At 42.9% G+C, this 17348-nt stretch overlaps 1 protein-coding gene across 1 annotated transcript in view; it reads left to right on the top strand.

The window, feature by feature from the left end:
• Nucleotides 1-17348, top strand: part of Arid3b (AT-rich interaction domain 3B) — a 48523-nt gene that overhangs the window by 13138 nt on the left and 18037 nt on the right. Inside the window, exons 3-4 of the mRNA XM_050151942.1 lie at nucleotides 13439-13510; nucleotides 13699-13771. Of these exons, the coding sequence (XP_050007899.1) occupies nucleotides 13439-13510; nucleotides 13699-13771 (145 nt within the window). The remainder of the gene's footprint in view (nucleotides 1-13438; nucleotides 13511-13698; nucleotides 13772-17348) is intronic.

The following is a 17348-nucleotide window of genomic DNA, read 5'->3' as shown; positions in this document are numbered from 1 at the left end:
TTAGCCCTTTTTTGTTAGTATTTGGGCTTTTTGTTTGTTTGTTTGTTTTGTTTTTTCAAGACAGGTTTCTCTGTGGCTTTGGAGCCTGTCCTGGAACTAGCTCTTGTAGACCAGGCTGACCTCAAACTCACAGAGATCCGCCTGCCTCTGCCTCCTGAGTGCTGGGATTAAAGGTGTGCACCACCACTGCCCAGCAGTATTTGGTTATTGGGATCGATACATGTACATATGTTTCTTGTTTCTTTTAAAATTCAGAGCCTGTGCAGTCCAGGCTAGTGGTGTGCCACAGAACTACACATCCCAGGTCTCACATGTGGATCTGTTTCCACCCTCTGGTTTTGTTTTGATTTAAGAATGCCCCCTTTTGATTTTCTCCATTCCTGTGTTCACCTATTCAGTTGTATTCTATTTATTCTTTATCTCTTATATATGGTTTTAGAAACTATACTTTCTATTTATTTTATTGGTTACTTTTTATTTTTTTGAGATGTGGGTCTCACTTTTGCCTAGGTTGGTCCCCAACTCCTACGTTGAGTAGGGCTCCTGCCTTAGCCTTCTGAGTAGCTGAGATGATAGGCATTTTTAGAATTATATCTATTTAGAGTGTGTGTGTACAGATACATACTTTGGTGTACAAGTGGAGTTCAGAAGTCAACTTTGTAGGATTTAGTTCTCCGTTTCTACCACGTGGTTCCTAGGAATCGAACCAGGTTGTCAGGTTGGATGGCAATGCCTAAACCCACTGAGCCTCCCCCTCCCATGTGCACTTACCCCCCCCATTTTTATTGTTACTTTTAGATTGCGATTTGCATCCTTTATCTTTTTAGCAAACCATAGTACCTAAGCAATTCTGATATTAACCTCTGACACTCCAGTTCTGTCTTGGAACCTCTTGTGGTTTGTACTTTAGTTCCAAGGTTTTTTTTGTTTTTTTCTTGTTGTGTTTTTTTGTTTGTTTGTTTGTTTGTTTGTTTGTTTTTGAGACAGGGTTTCTCTGTAGCTTTGGAGCCTGTCCTGGAACTAGCTCTTGTAGACCAGGCTGGCCTCGAACTCACAGAGATCCGCCTGCCTCTGCCTCTGCCTCCCGAGTGCTGGGATTAAAAGCGTGCGCCACCACTGCCCAGCTTAGTTCCAGGTTTTTTGTTTGTTTTGTTTGCTTGCTTTTCTCCAATATTTTCCCCTTAACAGTCAATTCTTTATACTTACCAAGTTTATCTATTTTTTTTCTCAGCACTACTTGTATTCTACTCTCTAGCTCTACTTTCCTTTTTATTTCTTTACTGAGTTTTTAAGTTTGTAATAAAATTATCCATCGTAAGTGGAAACATTTCTTCATATCTCTCTTGACTTTGCCCTTTTGTACTTTGTTCCTAGCTCTTTAGATCCTGAGTCCCTACACTGACCGTTATTTTGACTTCTTTACCCTGTTTTTCTTATTGGAGAGTGCAGTGTGAGTCTGGTTGCATCTTTGTAAATCTTGGTTTTTAAGATTCTACTCAGCTATTTTGTGATTGACAATAGTATTCTAGATTTGCACTCTCTTTCATCTATTCTATTTGAACCCTGTTCTATCCCATAAGCCTGATTTGCAGTCGTTTCCTCTCCTTCCACTACTGATATTTTTTTTTCTTGAGCAAGTATGTGTATTCAGGTGTATGCTCTGGTGTGTGTGTCATCCACAGGAATACTGGCCAGTAAACCCCAGGATCCTTCTGACTCCACCTCTCTACTTTTGGGAGCACAAGCATGTGCTACCACACCTGGCATTTGTGCGTAGGTTCTGGGGATCAAACTTGGGTCCCCAAGCTCTTAAAGCAAGCGCTTGAAAATATGTTTATCTATATATATTTGTTCTTTTTTTTTTTTTTTTAAAGACAGGGTCTCTCTCTGGGTGGTGGTGGCACATACCACATAAAGCTGTGCACCACCACCAAGCTAATTCCTTTAATTTTTTAAACTATGAGAATCTTGTTAAAACTTTCTTTGTTATGGAAACTTTAACCATAGAAAAGGGAGATATTGCTTAGCTTTCTTCCAAGTATCTATATTTGGCCATTCCTTTGATACAGGCTTTTAAATTCGGTTGCATGCCTTTCCTTTGTCTTGTCCTACATAAGAGTTCATTTCCCCGTGTGATTTGCTGGTTTTCTTTGTAAGCTCATTTTGTAGGGATTTATTTCTACTTAAGGGTGTTTTGTTTTCTTTTCTGGAGCTCCACCTGCTTAGCTGCTTGCTTTGGTTTGGCTGGTGTGGATTTGAAGTGTATATTTATGCCTAGGAAGAGCTTGACTTCCATTGGGTGCTCTGTGGTGATGGCAAAGTGCCATGCTGCCTCTGACCTGATGTGCAGGTTTGCCAGGCCCAAACTTTCAAGATTTCTTCCTCTTACGTAGTTACTTCAATTCTGGTTCTTGACATGCCTGAGACCTGCAACTTGAATTCTAGGGGTAGGGGAAATGATCAAATCCCAATCCTCACCCCTGTTAAGAACTATAATTGGGGTCCCCAGCTATGGTAATACCCTTTAATCCCAACATTTAAGAGGTAGAGGCAGGCAGATCTTCATGAGTTAAGTTTGGCCCCCCCTAGGATCCACATGGTGGAAGGAGACACGGGTCAAGGCTCACACGCCCCCCTAACAATAAATGTATACAAAGTAATAAAGATAATTAAAAATAAAATTTAAAAATTAGTTGGGTGACATTCCTTCTTTAGCCCTCAGCTTTAGCATTTGTTCCTATTTCTACTTGTGAAACCCTTTCTTGATTTCATGCTTAGCTCTGTGTAGGAGGTATAGAGTTAAATTTCATCTAGCATTTCTATAGTTTTTTTTTTTTTTTTTTTTTTTAAGAATTGGGGGGAAGTCAGGAGAGTTCTACATCAGATCAGCCTTACTGCTAGTGGTTTTGTTTGCTTCTTTTTTTTCCCTGTGTTTTTTAACAGTTAGGATATTTTGACCTGCCCTATGACAATTACTGTATTATTTCATTGAGCTGTGTAAGGCAAACCCTGCCATTACACCCATTTGTTCTGTGTTATTGAGGAAAGAAGGAAGTAGGCTATATGTGGCCTCACCAGGAGGAGCTGGGCAGTGAACCCAGCAAGTCTGGCTTGCAGCCCTTTTGCTCCCTTCTGAGAGGCGTGGTCTCTCAGCGCTTTCATCACTTCAACAGTAACTTTGTGGTCTGGAGCTCAGTACAGTGCTTGTGTGATCGTTGCAGCACTTTGGTTCAGTCCCCAGCACCATGTGAAATGGGTGTGTGGTGTCTTGAATTCCTCAGAAGCTAGAGAGCTGATAGTTCAGTGTCGTCCTCAGCTCCATACTCCATTCCTAGACTGCTTAAGACCCTGTCTCAATAATCAATCTACATAATTTCTGGTTTTTTCCTCCCACATTGTAGGAGTCATTTGGGCTCATTTTAGGAAATATGAAAATACACAAATTTATAAAGAAAAGATACGCCGGGCAGTGGTGGCGCACGCCTTTATTCCTAGCACTTGGGAGGCAGAGGCAGGCGGATCTCTGTGAGTTTGAGGCCAGCCTGAGCTAATTCCAGGACAGGCTCCAAAGCTACAGAGAAACCCTGTCTCAAAAAATGAAAAAAGAAAGAAAGAAAGAAAGAAAGAAAGAAAGAAAGAAAGAAAGAAAGAAAGAATCAAAGAAAGAATCAAAGAAAGAAAGGAAGGAAGGAAGGAAAAAGAAAGAAAGGAAAGATACAATAAGCTACAAACATATAACTTAGATATAACTGTAAATATTTGTGGTATTTTCTTTGTATTTTAAAGGAAAATACCTACTGTAGATTTTATTATTTTATTTTATATACAATTTTGTGCTCGGCTCTTATTACCAAAGAGTCTGCAAAATATTTATTTTTTAAATAAATGCTAAAGTGTCATTTTTAAAATTTAATTAATAGTGGTACATGTTAGATTTCAAACCCAGGACAAATGGCTGAGGTGCTTATTTAACATATCAGAGTAGACCTGGCCACTAGGTTCTCCCTTTATCCCTCAATTCCTGCCGGTTACAGGACACCCCTGGCTGAATTCTCCAGCTCAGGGGGCTGGGCTACTCTTCCTCATATAATCCAGCCATTTTGGTTGCTCGCTCTCTTTGTACCTTTGGCCTCCTGGCTGCTACACCTGGTTCCCCTCTCTCTCCTCCCCCACACGGCGCAGCTCAGTCTGGACATGTCCATTCTGGACTCTGTCTGCCTCTGGCCATGCTCTCCCACCTGTCTACAGGAAACTTCCTCTACCATACCTAGCAGTGGTCATGTTCCTTTTCTTTTTCTTTTTATTTCTTTTTCATTTAGTACACACTTTTAATTCAGCACTAGGGAGACCAAGGTGGGTGGATCTCTGTGAGCTCAAGGTTAGGCTGGTCTACAGAGCAAGCTCCAAGTCAGCCAGGCTTACAAAGTGAGATTCTGTCTCAATAAAATAAAATACAATATTTAAAAATTTGAGACAGGATGTTACTGTAGGCTTTGCTGGCCTCAAATTTAGACTCCTCCTGCCTCTGCCTCCCCAAGTACTGAGATTACAGACTTGAATCATCGTGTCTATCAGATGTACTTTAAAATGTTTGAGAAGGAAAAGTGACAAATAGTTTTAAAAGTGAAGTAAAAGTCAGCAGGACTTTGGGGTGGTTTCTTGGTAAATCTATACCTTTTCAGATTTTTAAAAATCATTATTTGTTTATATTTCAACAAAAACAAGAACCCCATGTATTGTACTTCAACTTTATTTTTTCTCAATACTGTGGCTGTCTTTTATGAATGTTCATAAAACAGTTGTTTTATTGTTGTTTGTTTTTCAAGACAGGATTTCTCTGTGTCGCCCTGGCTGTTCTGGAACGAGTTCTGTAGACCATACTGACCTCAAACTCGGAGATCTGCCTGCCTCTGCCTTCTGAGTGCTGGGGTTAAAGTTGTGTGTCACCACTGCCCTGCTATGAAGCTGTGTTTATGCATGGCTTCTTGTTTATTTCTTTTGTAGTAATGTAGATTGAACCTAGGTCCTGGTACATGCTAGGCAAGCTCTTTCTTAACCACAAGCCTACATTTCACCCCTTACTTATGCTTTTGTAGTCACTTATTTTAGAATCCAATAAGTAAAAACTGCTTATGAATAGGCGCTTATGAAGAACAATTATAGGAAAATTCAGAGTACAAACTTAGAGTTCAGAAATTAACTCGCAAGGCCAGAGAGATGGCTCAGTGGTTAAGAGCACTTGCTGCTCTTGTAAGGGCTATGCAACCATGTCGGGTGGCTCACAGACCCTGTAACTTCAGCTTCTGGATCCGCTGTCCTCTGTGGGTACTCACACAAATGTGCACATATCTACACAGACACATACACATAAATAAATAATGAAATAAAAATTAACCTGGGCCTGGTAGCTCATATTTGTCCTCCCAATATTTGGGAGGTTGAAACAGGAAGGTTGAAAGTTCCAGCCCATTTTGCTACACAAGAACTCTGACAAATAAATAAGAGAGATTTAAAAAAAAATGTATAAGCTGATGCATGTTAGTTTTTTTTCCCCACTTAAATGTTTGCTTTGTATACATTTAAATTGTGTTCTATGAGACCTTCAGAGAAGTTTCTAGCCAGGCTCCTAATCTTGTAGCTATTTCTCCTGTTACATCCCAGTTTCCTCACAGGCTCTGCAGCTCTGCGTAAGCTCTGCCCACATCAGCAGTCTTGTCAGAAGCACAAGGAATAGCTCAGAGGTTGGAAAGGTCTGTAGTGCTGGGTTCCACAGAGAGGAGCCAGCCTTCCTCCCAGACCAGGCCTGCCTTGCATTTCACCGTGCCTTGGCATCGGGTCCTCTCATGACCAACTTTGCATTTCCATCTTTCTCCCTCATTTTATAGAAACACCTCATTTCTACCAGCCTTCCTGATTGCATGGGGTGATTTTGTGTCTAGATGAGAATGTAGGATCATGTCTTCTTTCTCCACCCTGCTCCCTTCCTGCTGCTTAATCAGAAGTCTTGCTTGGCTCTTTTTCCTAGCGACCGAGTTTGAATGATCTCTGTTGCTAGTGGGAGGTGGGCAAGCTCTTTCTGGTTCCTACTAAAGTTACCTGACAGCGGAAGGTGAGCATCTGATAATTATAATTCCAGTGCTTCCAGGGCTAGAGTGATTTAGTTAAGAGCAGTAATCCTGATCTTATCAGAAGGGTTTTGTAGTCCAACAGTGTAGCTTCTAACAGTATCTGTTTTACTTCCTGGGGCTCCTCTCTCCCCTTAGGATTCCCCTGTAATCCTGCCCCTTACCCTTCTGTGTCTCATTGCTTCCTGCAATCAGTTAAAAGTAGGAAGAGAGCAGGAATGCTTTTCTTTTCTTCTTATAAAGGTCTAGAAAATGGAATTTTAACACTACAACACCACCAGCCAGGCCATCAGTAAAGCTGTCACATACATGCCACATATAATTCTGATCCATGGATCTGGACAAAGATAGGTAGTTATGTGTTGCTTATCATACGGGAAAAAACAGCCATGTTCAGCCTAAATACTTAGATAGGGACTATATTTCAGAGCAATTAATTGGTATCCAAGAGCTTGAGATCAGGCCTTTGAAACCTGGTGATTTTGCTAATGACTACGTTGAGGGTCAGTTCCTAGGAATTTGCCTAGATCCTTGCCCTTGGGGCTCATATCTATTAGATTATAGAGTAGACAGGAAATGCATTGCCGTTTTTTTCTTTTCAGAGAATGCTCAAGAATCTCCTAAGAGTTACCAGTTTGCGCAAAGGTGTTAAGGAAAGAAGTTTTCTTCCTTATTTATTTATTTATTTATTTAGGACAATTTCTTAGGTGTCAGAATGGAGACTCCCCCCCCCCCCAAGTGAAGAGTTGGTAGTAGCTTCACCCTTTTACTTAACCCTATGGAAAAGGGTTAGTTTTTGCCTTGAGGAGAAGTGAGGAATGGGAACTAAAATTGCTTTGGACATCTGAGCTGTGCTTTAATAAGATATTCCAGGTGGTCAAGGAGTAATCCTAAAATAGCCTAGATACTTAATTGCTTTTAAAGTCAGGCTCCTGTCTCTGGGGAGGTAGGGCTCTGAGGAATGCAGTGCTGGCTCCTGAGGTCTTAGAGGCGTGGTCTGGTGGGGTTACTTCCCCCACCCCCCAATCCAAGTGAAAACAAAAGCCAAGCCTTTTTGGGTCTGGAGGCATTTACTAATATTTCACCTTTTTCCACACTTGTTAGTAATAAGCCTTTGGCTTCTGCTTCTGTAACCTGGCTTTCTTCCTAGCTGTGGGATTGGTATTGTCACCCCATCCCCTAGACAGTGGTCTGTTTTCATTAGTGCTCAAAGGCTTCCTGCTTGATCCCCTGCCTGGCTTCTCTGTTTGCACAGGACCATATTTCTCTCCCTTAAGAGTTCAATCATCCTCTCTTTTATCCCCGCAGCCCATTCAAACTGATGCTCTGAGTTGCCTGCTTCTTAGGAAAGTCATTTCCCCTGGTTCTGCTGCTGCTCCCCTCCCTAACCCAGGTTCTCAGAGTTGGTAAAACCACCCACTCATCATTATTTATAGAAACAATATATTGGCATTATAAATCAGCACTGGGAGGGGACACTAAAAAGATATAAATGAAGAGAATTCAGGCAAAAGCTGAAAGACTAACTGTGTGAAGGAGTTGTTTCTGTCGTTATTCTGTCTTCTCAGTGTGATCCTAAGCGCTAGTCTTCACTACTGGGTTGCGTGACAGAGAGCATACAGGAGGTCTTGACACATGAATTAAAAATTAATGTGGGGACTAGAGAGATAGATGGCTCAGTGATTTAGAGCACTGACTGTTCTTGCAGAGGACCTGGCTTAGAGCCACCTGCAAACTCCAGTTCCAAGGGATCTGCTGCCTACTTCTGACTTCTAAGGGCTCCTCCATGCATATGATATACATATAAGCACACATATACACATAAAATAAAATAAATACTTTTAAAAAGTTAATGAAGGGCTAGGCGTGATGGCACATGGCTTGAATCCCAGCACTTGGGAGGCAGAGACAGACAGATCTCTTATGAGTTCAGGGCCAGCCTGGAACTAGAGAGACCCTGTTTCAAAAAAAAAAGAGGTAATAATATGGTAATAATATGTCAATGGCTTGACAGTTAATAACACTGGCTAGTCCTCCTTAGACCAGGGTTCAATTCCCGGCACCCACATGGTTTCTGACAAACATCTGTAACTCCAGTTACCAGGTTTCTGACCTTCAGGATACTAGGCATGCACGTGATACAAAGACACATGTAGGCAAAATACCCTTACACATTTAAAAAAAAAAACTTTTTAAAAACTCATAAATTAAAAAAAAAACTCAAATTCAAAACAAACCTTCTAGACATAAATGAGGTTTGTTTCGTGTCTCCCCATGGTGTTGGGAATTGAAGCCAGGAACTAGCATGAGCATTACCACTAAGCACATCCTCAGCATAGACTGTTTGTTTAATTTCCATCTCTCTACATGAGACTCTAGCATATCCTAGGAGAGCAGAAGTTTATATATGAATGAATAGAACAGAAAAAAACAAAAAGTGAAGGACACCCACACCCCCAGCTCCATTACATGTCTGTACATCCATATGGATAGGTTATATTTTTCCAACAAAAAAATAGTTCATTAAAACTATCCAGAATATTGATTTTATCTTACTTTTTTCTCAGTTTAGAAACCCTCCCCACTGTTCTCAGTTCAGAGTTTAAATTTTCCCCTGGTATTCAAGGCATTTCACAGACTGTTTCCACGTTAACTATTAGATTTGATGTACTTACATCTTCCTGCCAAAACATGCCTTGTTTATCCTCTACCCCAATGCTCATTTGAGCTATAAATCTCCCCTTAGTCCATATTCCTCAAGGCCACGTTAACCTCCAGATCTGAGCCTCAACCTTCTGCTTCCCAAGCATTTTGTGGTTTAGTATTTGTAGCTTTACTAAGTGTATATTCAACTTGTTTTTCCAACTCCTTGGTAACTCTCAGTGCTGGCGACCACTTTTGTTTTGGAAAGCAGGGGAGCTAGTCTTCTCAGCAGCTTGCTCTATCTGGGGTGTGTTCTCAGTGAAATCTGGACTGAATAAATTCATCATCAGATCTTTGTTCTACAAAAGAAGAAAAAGGCCACATGGTCCAACCCTGCCTCATGTGAGATCCCAAATCCTGAGATCCCAGATAGTAATCCAGAACCAAGCTGCTGCTCACTTCCTAAGAAGTCTTTCTCCATTGCCAGGTAGTTCTGATAGATAAAGACCTTCATCTGTAGACCTGAGAGCTTCCTGGGCAGTTCTTCCCAGCTGCCCTACTTTTGCCTGCTGGGACTGAGGCTGGCTCCCTCTTCCATAGGCAGCTTTTTAGATTTTCAAAGAATGAATCTGTTTATTTTCCCTCTGCTTTTCTAATCAACTAGGATTGAGAAGTTGGAGGGCCAGTGTTTTAATTTGAGTAGCAGTCGGGTAGCTTAAGACTTTGACTTGTTTTATTTTGAAACCTTTATGTATACATGCTAGGTGCCACATTCCTCTGGTCTCTAAAATGTAATCTCCTTTCTCTTCCTCCACTTCCCTTCTTCCTGGTCCCCTGTCCCCCTAGGGGAAAGAGGGCCATCCTAGAGTAGCTGGTCTATTTTGGAGGTAGAGATAAGGTAAAGATCTTCCCTTTTGGGGAAAGATGTCCCCAGATACCTTTCCAGGGCAAGTGAAGGTGATTTTTGTTTGGCTGAAATGAACCCAGTGAGAGAATCAAGAATAAAAGACCCTCCCATTAATGAGCCACTTGGGCCAGGATTTAGCCTTTCTCTAGACAGACTTTCTCTGTGCTGACGGCACCAAGCAAGCCAGGCAAACCCAGCACACTGGTGTTGCCAGTTCGGAACTGTGAGACCTTGTTTAAGTCCCCCTCCCACCCCACCCCAGTCTTCTTTCACTACCTTTTTGAAGGAATTTAAAGGCAAAATAGTCTGGTTTCCCTGGGGAAGACAGTTGAATGTGGGTATGGCAGCTAAAACTAGTCTTAGGTGGGTATTTGGAGACAAACTGTCAGTTTCCTGTGAGCTCCTGGTGAGATCAAAGATGTTAAAAGGGATTTCTGAAGTAAGAGGAGGCTGTAAATGACAATAAGTAACCACTGGCTACTGTTGACATCTACTCTTATTTCCCCTTTAACCCCCAGTTCTGGGATTGCTGCCTGTGCAAGTGGGTTCAAAGCCTTTTCCTGGAAGGGTAAACCTATCTGCAGTGACTCTTCAATTTATGAACCCCTCTTCATCCCCAAAAGGTTGAGCTGTCTCTGGGCATGCATTTTCCCCGTTCTCGTTTGCCTCTCCTTTTCCCTGTTGTTTCCACTACTGCATTCTGTCAGCCATACTTAATGTCTAAGAACAATTATTTTGGGGCTGATAACTTTTTAGTCACTCATGTCCACACCTGATGATAGATGAAGGAAGCTTATATTGTATAAGTGAACCATTTATACCATTCTATTAGAGCTGTAAACAGAAAAGAGCTGTAGCCAGCCCTATTAGTACAGGCAGGAGGGAGGCAGGAAGCAGTGAGTCCCAGTGGCACTAACCATGTCTCTCAGCAGGTATCAGTGCTGTCCCTGTGCTGAGGGCTGGGGATACCCTCAAAATGCTTAAGATTAGAGATGAAAGGACTCAGGTAACCAGAATATGAGGCTACACAGCTTAGAAGGGAGGCCGGGAGGCTTCATGAAGAAACTGGCATCCCACTGGACTGTGACAGGCTGGCTACAGGGTTAGTCTCACTTTAGCCCAGAAGAACCTGCAAAGCAGGGTAAATTTAATAACTGCCTCAAGACAAAATAGTGAGAGATTTCTGCATAGGTCCCAACCAAGTATTTTAAGCTAAGAAATGGACTATCACTGGGCAGTGTGGTGCACTCCTTTAATCTCAGCACTTGAGAGACAGAGGCAGGCAGATTTCTGAGTTTGAGGCCAGCCTGGTCTACAGAGCAGGTTCCAGGACAGCCAGAGCTACACAGAGAAACCCTGTCACAAAAAAGCCAAAAAGAAAAGAGAAGGAATGGACTGTCCTTCTTTGCCTTGGAACAGGAGAAGGAAGACACACACACTCAGGCAACTTCTTTTTCCTTACATTCTTAAAAAATAAAGTTCAGTGTCTCATTTCTGTCCTGTGGCCAGTGTCCTCCTCTGTGGTTATTGGGTTAGAGATGTTTCTGGCTACAGTCCTGTCACTGTAGGGTACTTTGGTATCCACTTTAGAATGTAGTTCTCAATTATTCTTCTTCTCCACTCTCTCCACTCCACCTTCTAGTGCTAACTCCTTTCTGGACCAGGCACATTATAAGCTGTTTCTTACTTTATGGCAATAGCCAAGGTTTAGAATCCCTTGCAGTTGGGGCAGAGCTGGAGAAAGTAGAGGAGATATAGTGGATACCAACCTCTTTCCCAACCCCCTCTTCACCCCAGCATTCTTCTCTTTTCTGTCTGTAGAACTCTGCTGTCACTTGGGTGTTTATTTTCACACATAGCCCTAAGGTGGCCACACTGGCATGCTTGTTCTCACACCCCTCCCCCACTGCTGAAAGCCCCACTAATTCAAGGTTGTGGATTAAGTTCTCTCCCTCCAACTGAGAGTGACACAGCTTCTGAGCCTTGGGATGCCTGCAAGTTACTGTAATTAGCAAATACTCAGTGTTTTCGTCTTGGTGACTGATAAAGAATCCTCCTGTGAGCATTGGCCTCAGATCTCTAGCTGCAGAGTTGGAAATTGAGCTGCCACAGTAAACAGCTGACATAACAGAAGCACAATGATCCCCCATTAAATGTCTTTCAACCAATAGGAGCTCCCAGGATAATTGACTTTCCAGCAGGAATTACTGGCTCAAACAAAATCATTGGGCATTAGGGCAACCTACTGCACCCTTTGAAAGGGGTTCAAATGTAACTGTCTGGTTTTGCTGACCTAACAGGCATATTCATCTTGATTATTCATTGTGCTAGTTGCCACCAGATGATACTAGATTTCTGGTGACTATAATACAATGTGGGGTTGAACAACAGAAAAGAAAAAGAAAAAACTATTTTTTTTTTCTACTTGGTTATTGACTTGAAAGGACACTAGTAACAGTGTCTGCCTCTGGATCTGATTGTGCACTGTCCAGTTCCTGACCAAGCACTTTTTTACACACATCTTTCACTAGATAAGCGGGAAAACAATTTGTCATAGTCTGTTTCATTTCAACTGACAAGGTGTTACTTCTCTGTCAGACTTACCGTGGTGTTGCTGCTGTGAGGAGGAAGTGGGTCTCCATCTTAGAGCCAGCTTCTAGTAACGAAAGCAAAGTATGGCCTTAAACTAGAGCTCAATAATGGCCTCTTGCTTTCAGGCACAGGGGTGTAGGGTGTACATATGGGTGCAGAGTAGAAGTCGCCCAGGCTATCATTTCATGGTTTTAGAACAATATTCCTGTGCAGTTGAAAAGTGTTCTTCCAAGATATCTCTTCTCCTAGCCCCCTTGGCTTCTCCAGCACTTCCACACGCTGCTAGCAGGGTGGTGCACCTGCGTGTGCCTGTGGTCCAGGAGAGGGGAGGAGCGGGTGTGTCATAGCTCAAGGTATCTGGTTGCATCCACTAGGACAGAGTGAACAGAAAACTACACTGGGAGATTTCATACTTGCCACTGCACAGAGGTGCTTGCACTATCTCTATGGTATGCATGTTTGTGTATTTGGAAGAGATTTTTAGTTCAAAGAACAAATTGATCACTTCCAGGCTGTGTGGTATTGTGCTGAGGTACAAAGAAAATAGTAAGATTGATTTTCTATCAAGGAATGTTCCTTCTGATGGAGATGACATAATTTCAAAAGACTGTGAAATTCTGAACTAGCAGCAGACAGACACAGTTTCTGGGGTTCTTAATGCAACCGGGTGAAGGGTGGGTTTCCTATAGAAGAGGTAAAGAGGCACCTGCTGAATGAAGAACATAAACACAGGCTCCTTCCCCTTCCCTCCCACTCCACTGAATAACATTGCTTTGATCTAACCAAAGCTTGGGTTTTGTTTGTTTGTTTTGTTTTTTAATTTCCTAATGAAAATTTCCTTTTGTGCCTAGTCTACACCTCAGGCATAGTCTCAGGCTGTGGTGGCCTCCAGTCACTGGGCATTGTTTCTGGTGGTAGGCTGGGTTGAAAGACTAAAGTTTGAAGGGAGAATGGTTCTTTGAAACCCACCCACCAACCAGCCATATTTTGAAGCTATCTTCAAAAGCAAAACAGGAAATTCATGAAAAGATAGTAGAGGGTTCTGAATAGGCTTTTCTAGTGAGCAGGAGGGCAGGGATGCTGAGGGTGGTTATCTTTGCCTGAATGATGGTCTTGCTCTTTCACTCATGATTCCCATTCCCCTCTCAATTTTGTGTTTTGTCCCCTTCAGAATGGTGCTTTGGCCTGGAGCGATGATACTGATGGAGGCCGGGGAAGAGAGATTTCTCGAGATTTTGCCAAGGTCTGTAATGTCTTTTTGATAAAGATAGAAGCAGTTCTGCAGTGGGTTGTGTCTTTCCCCTAAACACAGATGTGAGTGGCAAATGAGTCACATCTGTCGTTACTCAGATGTCTGTAGGAGCTCTGGGGTAACACCTACAGTGAGATGGGATGTTTCATTGTGGTTTTCTCTTGGGGTCTGGCCTGCAGCTGTATGAACTGGACGGTGACCCTGAAAGGAAAGAATTTCTGGATGACCTCTTTGTCTTTATGCAGAAGAGGGGTAAGTGTGTTGCCTCACATTGTCCCGACTAAGTGCTTGCAGAGTGGCTGTGCTACTGTTGCCTGTCCTTCACTCCGCCTTGTCCAAGGGTTATTTAAATAATTGACAGCCAGATTGAAGGGAGCAGAGAGGACCTTAGCAAAAGATAGATTTGGCCCTGCCTTATTTTTGTCTCTCTTCCAATTAACTAGTCTCTGGAGACATATCAAATTTAAATATGTTTTTATTGTAGCCTTATAGCTGCCCCGGGTTTCATTTAGGTAAGCATGTGGCATGTACTTTTGGCGTAGTTAGTCCCACGTAGACTGAGAAAAGGTAAGTAAAAGCATAGAGACCCCTCTGCTTGTTTTGGAGGGTGTGAAATGTTCTATGAAAAGGAAGGGCCAACATTACCTATTGGATCTCTTTGACATAGTTGGGATAATCCTGCAAGTTAACTACTGAGTACATAGACATCCATTTATAATCCACTTCTCAGTTCTTTGTCCTCCTCCCTCCACACTATCCCCCCCTATAGCTGGCTCCACTCTGGACCAAGTCGTGACTGACTCTTGAGCCCAATGACTCAACTTCCTGGCTTTATATCCTGTCACAGCAATGGGTTCACCAGCTAGGTCAGGCCTCAGGAAGCATGGCCAGGACTTCAGCCACTCTGGACCCTTAACAATTTATGTAGCTCCATGTTCATCACCCTCAAGATATAGCCACCATCATCCCCTTCACTAGAAACCTTCTATATCTGATCACACATTCCTTGAGATACGTTAGCAACTTTATTAAGATCTGGGGGTGACTTTTTTTCTTTGTTCTAGGTTGCACTTTGATGGCAGCTAAATATTATTGAATACACAGCTCATTTTCTCTCCCTCCCCACTTCTTTTCCTTACTTCTCTTCCCCCTCTCTCCCCTGCTTCTCCCTTTTTACTCCTTTTTCTAAGCCTATGCCTTCAGTGTAGTGAGCACTCACTACTGATTTGCTTTAAAAGGCGGTAGGAAGGTTAGAGGCTTTGTTCCTCTGTCTCCAAGCCTATCAGAGCAGTATTTGCAGCCCTAATTAGTTTACCCCTCCAACAGTTATCTGGAGCTGGTTGGTATGTGTGAGTAGAAGACAGAAATATAGCCCTGAATGACGATGTGACTGGCAGCAGGGAAACTCCCAGTGCCCTGAGAGAGAGATCCACTTAATACTTTGGCCTCGCCTTCCAATTACCTTTTAATTATTTACAAGCTCCACAAGCCCAGCTGGTGCAAAGGCAGGAGCTGATCCTGTCTCAGAGGGGCTGCCATAGCAATATAGATTTGAATCAGCAGTGGAGCTCTACTGCCTTAGCTTCTACTTCATTGTCTTTCTCTCTTCCCAGAAGGGTTTTTAAAAAAAGAAAGTATAAGCTAGATCAGCCTAGTCATGGGGTAAGATTGCTAATTGTTTACTCCTTCAAGTTTCCTTTAGACTTGCGACTCCTGGGGGACAGTCACTTGTCATACCTCTATCTCTGGAACCAGGCGGGTGGTGCTTAGGATGTTTGCTGTCTGAGCATCTTGTTGGTTCTCCTGACTCAGCCTGCCCTGCAGGGGACTGAGCTGCCTGGAGCTTGGTGTAGCTCTCTGCTTCATTTCCGTAGCAGTGCTGTAGTTTAGGTTAGGAGTAGGATGCAGTCTTCATGGCCTTGCTGTCCAGGGGCCGCCAGCTAGTCATCCAGCATGTTTTTGCGTGATGACAGCTGTGGATGATGTCGGTTTATAGCTCTTTGGGCCTGTCTTCAGCACTTTTGCTAGATATTTCACCATTTGCTGGTATCACCAAAAGAGTAAAGATAACTCAGTCTTTTGCTTGTTGGTAACTCTAGGCAGATTTTCTTTGCCTTAGCAGCTGTTGACTTTAGGGACTGGATTATCATTTTTTGTGGAAGTACACTTGTTGTACACTGAAGAATATTAGCAGTATCCTTGGCCTCTTCCTAGTAAATTTCAATATTAAAACTCAGTCGTGATATTGAAATGTGTCTAGAAGCCAGATGTGGGTTATACCTATAATTATACCTATAGTAATACCTATAAATACTCCACTTGCAGGGGTGGAAGTAGTCGAGGCCAGCCTCAGCTACATGGTTTATTGGAAGCCATCCTGGGCTACAAGAAATCCTGTCTCAAAGAAATGCCTCTAGATATTGTAAAGGGCCTTGGGGGAAAATTGCTCTCTAGAAAGAGCTACTGCCGTATGATTGGAAAGAGTAAGTAGAAAGTTTTCTCTGCAGGAGGGAAAACGCCATGAAAATCATCTTTCCTCATTTTAGGGTCAGCTTTTGTCAGGCAGTGTGTCTCAAGCTCCCCACTCACCTCCTGCTTGAGAGTATGAAGAGAGAGAGCTCCAGGAGTCCACACCACACTGGAGCACAGAGACAGTCTCTGAGACCGACCCAGTTCCTCCTTTCTGGAACACTGTTAGCTGCTAGTCTAGGTTGAGTGGGGTTCCCATGAGCTGGGAAGCAGGTTACACCTTTACTGGTGAGAGGCGTGTTGTCTGTTCTTATCACTCTTCAGAGTGGAATATGTAGGGTGTTCAAAGTGTAGGTCTCCTGAGCTGGATCTCAGCAGCAATTGATTCCACCAGACCTATTGTATAAACTGAATTTTAAAGTCCTGGTCATGCTCCCCTGGGCTAGGAGCTGGGCTGGGCAGCTTCCTTATAGCAAGCACCTCAGAGGAAGTAGTCAGGGCTCTGAGGGAGGCAGCACACAGCAGGCTACCCCAAATGACTGCAGCTGCAGGTGATAAAAACAGCCATCATGTGGGAAGGGCACAGGTTGTAACTGCTGCTTTGTGCTGTCTCCCGCCTGTTAACACATTTGGGTGAATTGACTGCAACAGATGGGCCTTTCAGCCTTTGGCCTTTAGTTTCTAGACCCAGCTCAGAGTTACTTGCACCCTGGTGGCCCCTCCCCTCCCAATAGGTCAGTCTGTCAGGAGAGGAGCCTAAAATCACAGTGGGCTGAGCTCCTGCTGGCCTAAGGAAATGAGGCCCTTGGAGACGGAAAAGGCTGTGGATTGTGCAAAAGCCAGGCAAACATCCACCCTTCTCCAGGATCTTAAGCAAAGTCTTCTCTTTGGCCACACTTTCCTTATCTGTAAGATGTCAAATGTTCACTTAGTCAGTATGGAAGCTTGTGTTCTACTTCCAGGATCGCTTTGCTGAGCTCCCTTAGGGAGAAAGAAGAGGAGAAGCTCTGCAGCAGTTCTCTAGTAAAATAATGCTACGAAGAGACCCAGGGTTCTCTAAGACCAACTCTTTCTTCCCTTTTGCTAAATAACACTTCTTCTTTTGTGGACTGAAGCTAAGTTGAATTACACACATTTTGTTGCATTAAGAGTCTCTTTTCCAAGCAGAACATTGTTCTCAGAATGATTAGATTTCAGAGCTCCAGTGTCCTTTTCTTCTGCATATTATATGCCAAGGTGTGTGTGTGTATTGCCAAAAATAAAGCCGAACAGTAAATAAAATTGCCTGCCAGTTTAACTCACTGTGGATAGCTTGAGCTCTCATTTTCTTATACAATGCCCATTTAGTTTTCCACTGCCC

The sequence above is a fragment of the Alexandromys fortis genome, unplaced genomic scaffold (genome assembly GCF_014885135.2).
Source record: "Alexandromys fortis isolate MF-2015 unplaced genomic scaffold, M_Fortis_MF-2015_v1.1 scaffold_70, whole genome shotgun sequence".
NCBI lineage: Eukaryota > Metazoa > Chordata > Mammalia > Rodentia > Cricetidae > Alexandromys > Alexandromys fortis.
The sequence above is the reverse complement of the archived record's forward strand: the minus strand, read 5'-3'. Positions and strand labels throughout refer to the sequence as shown.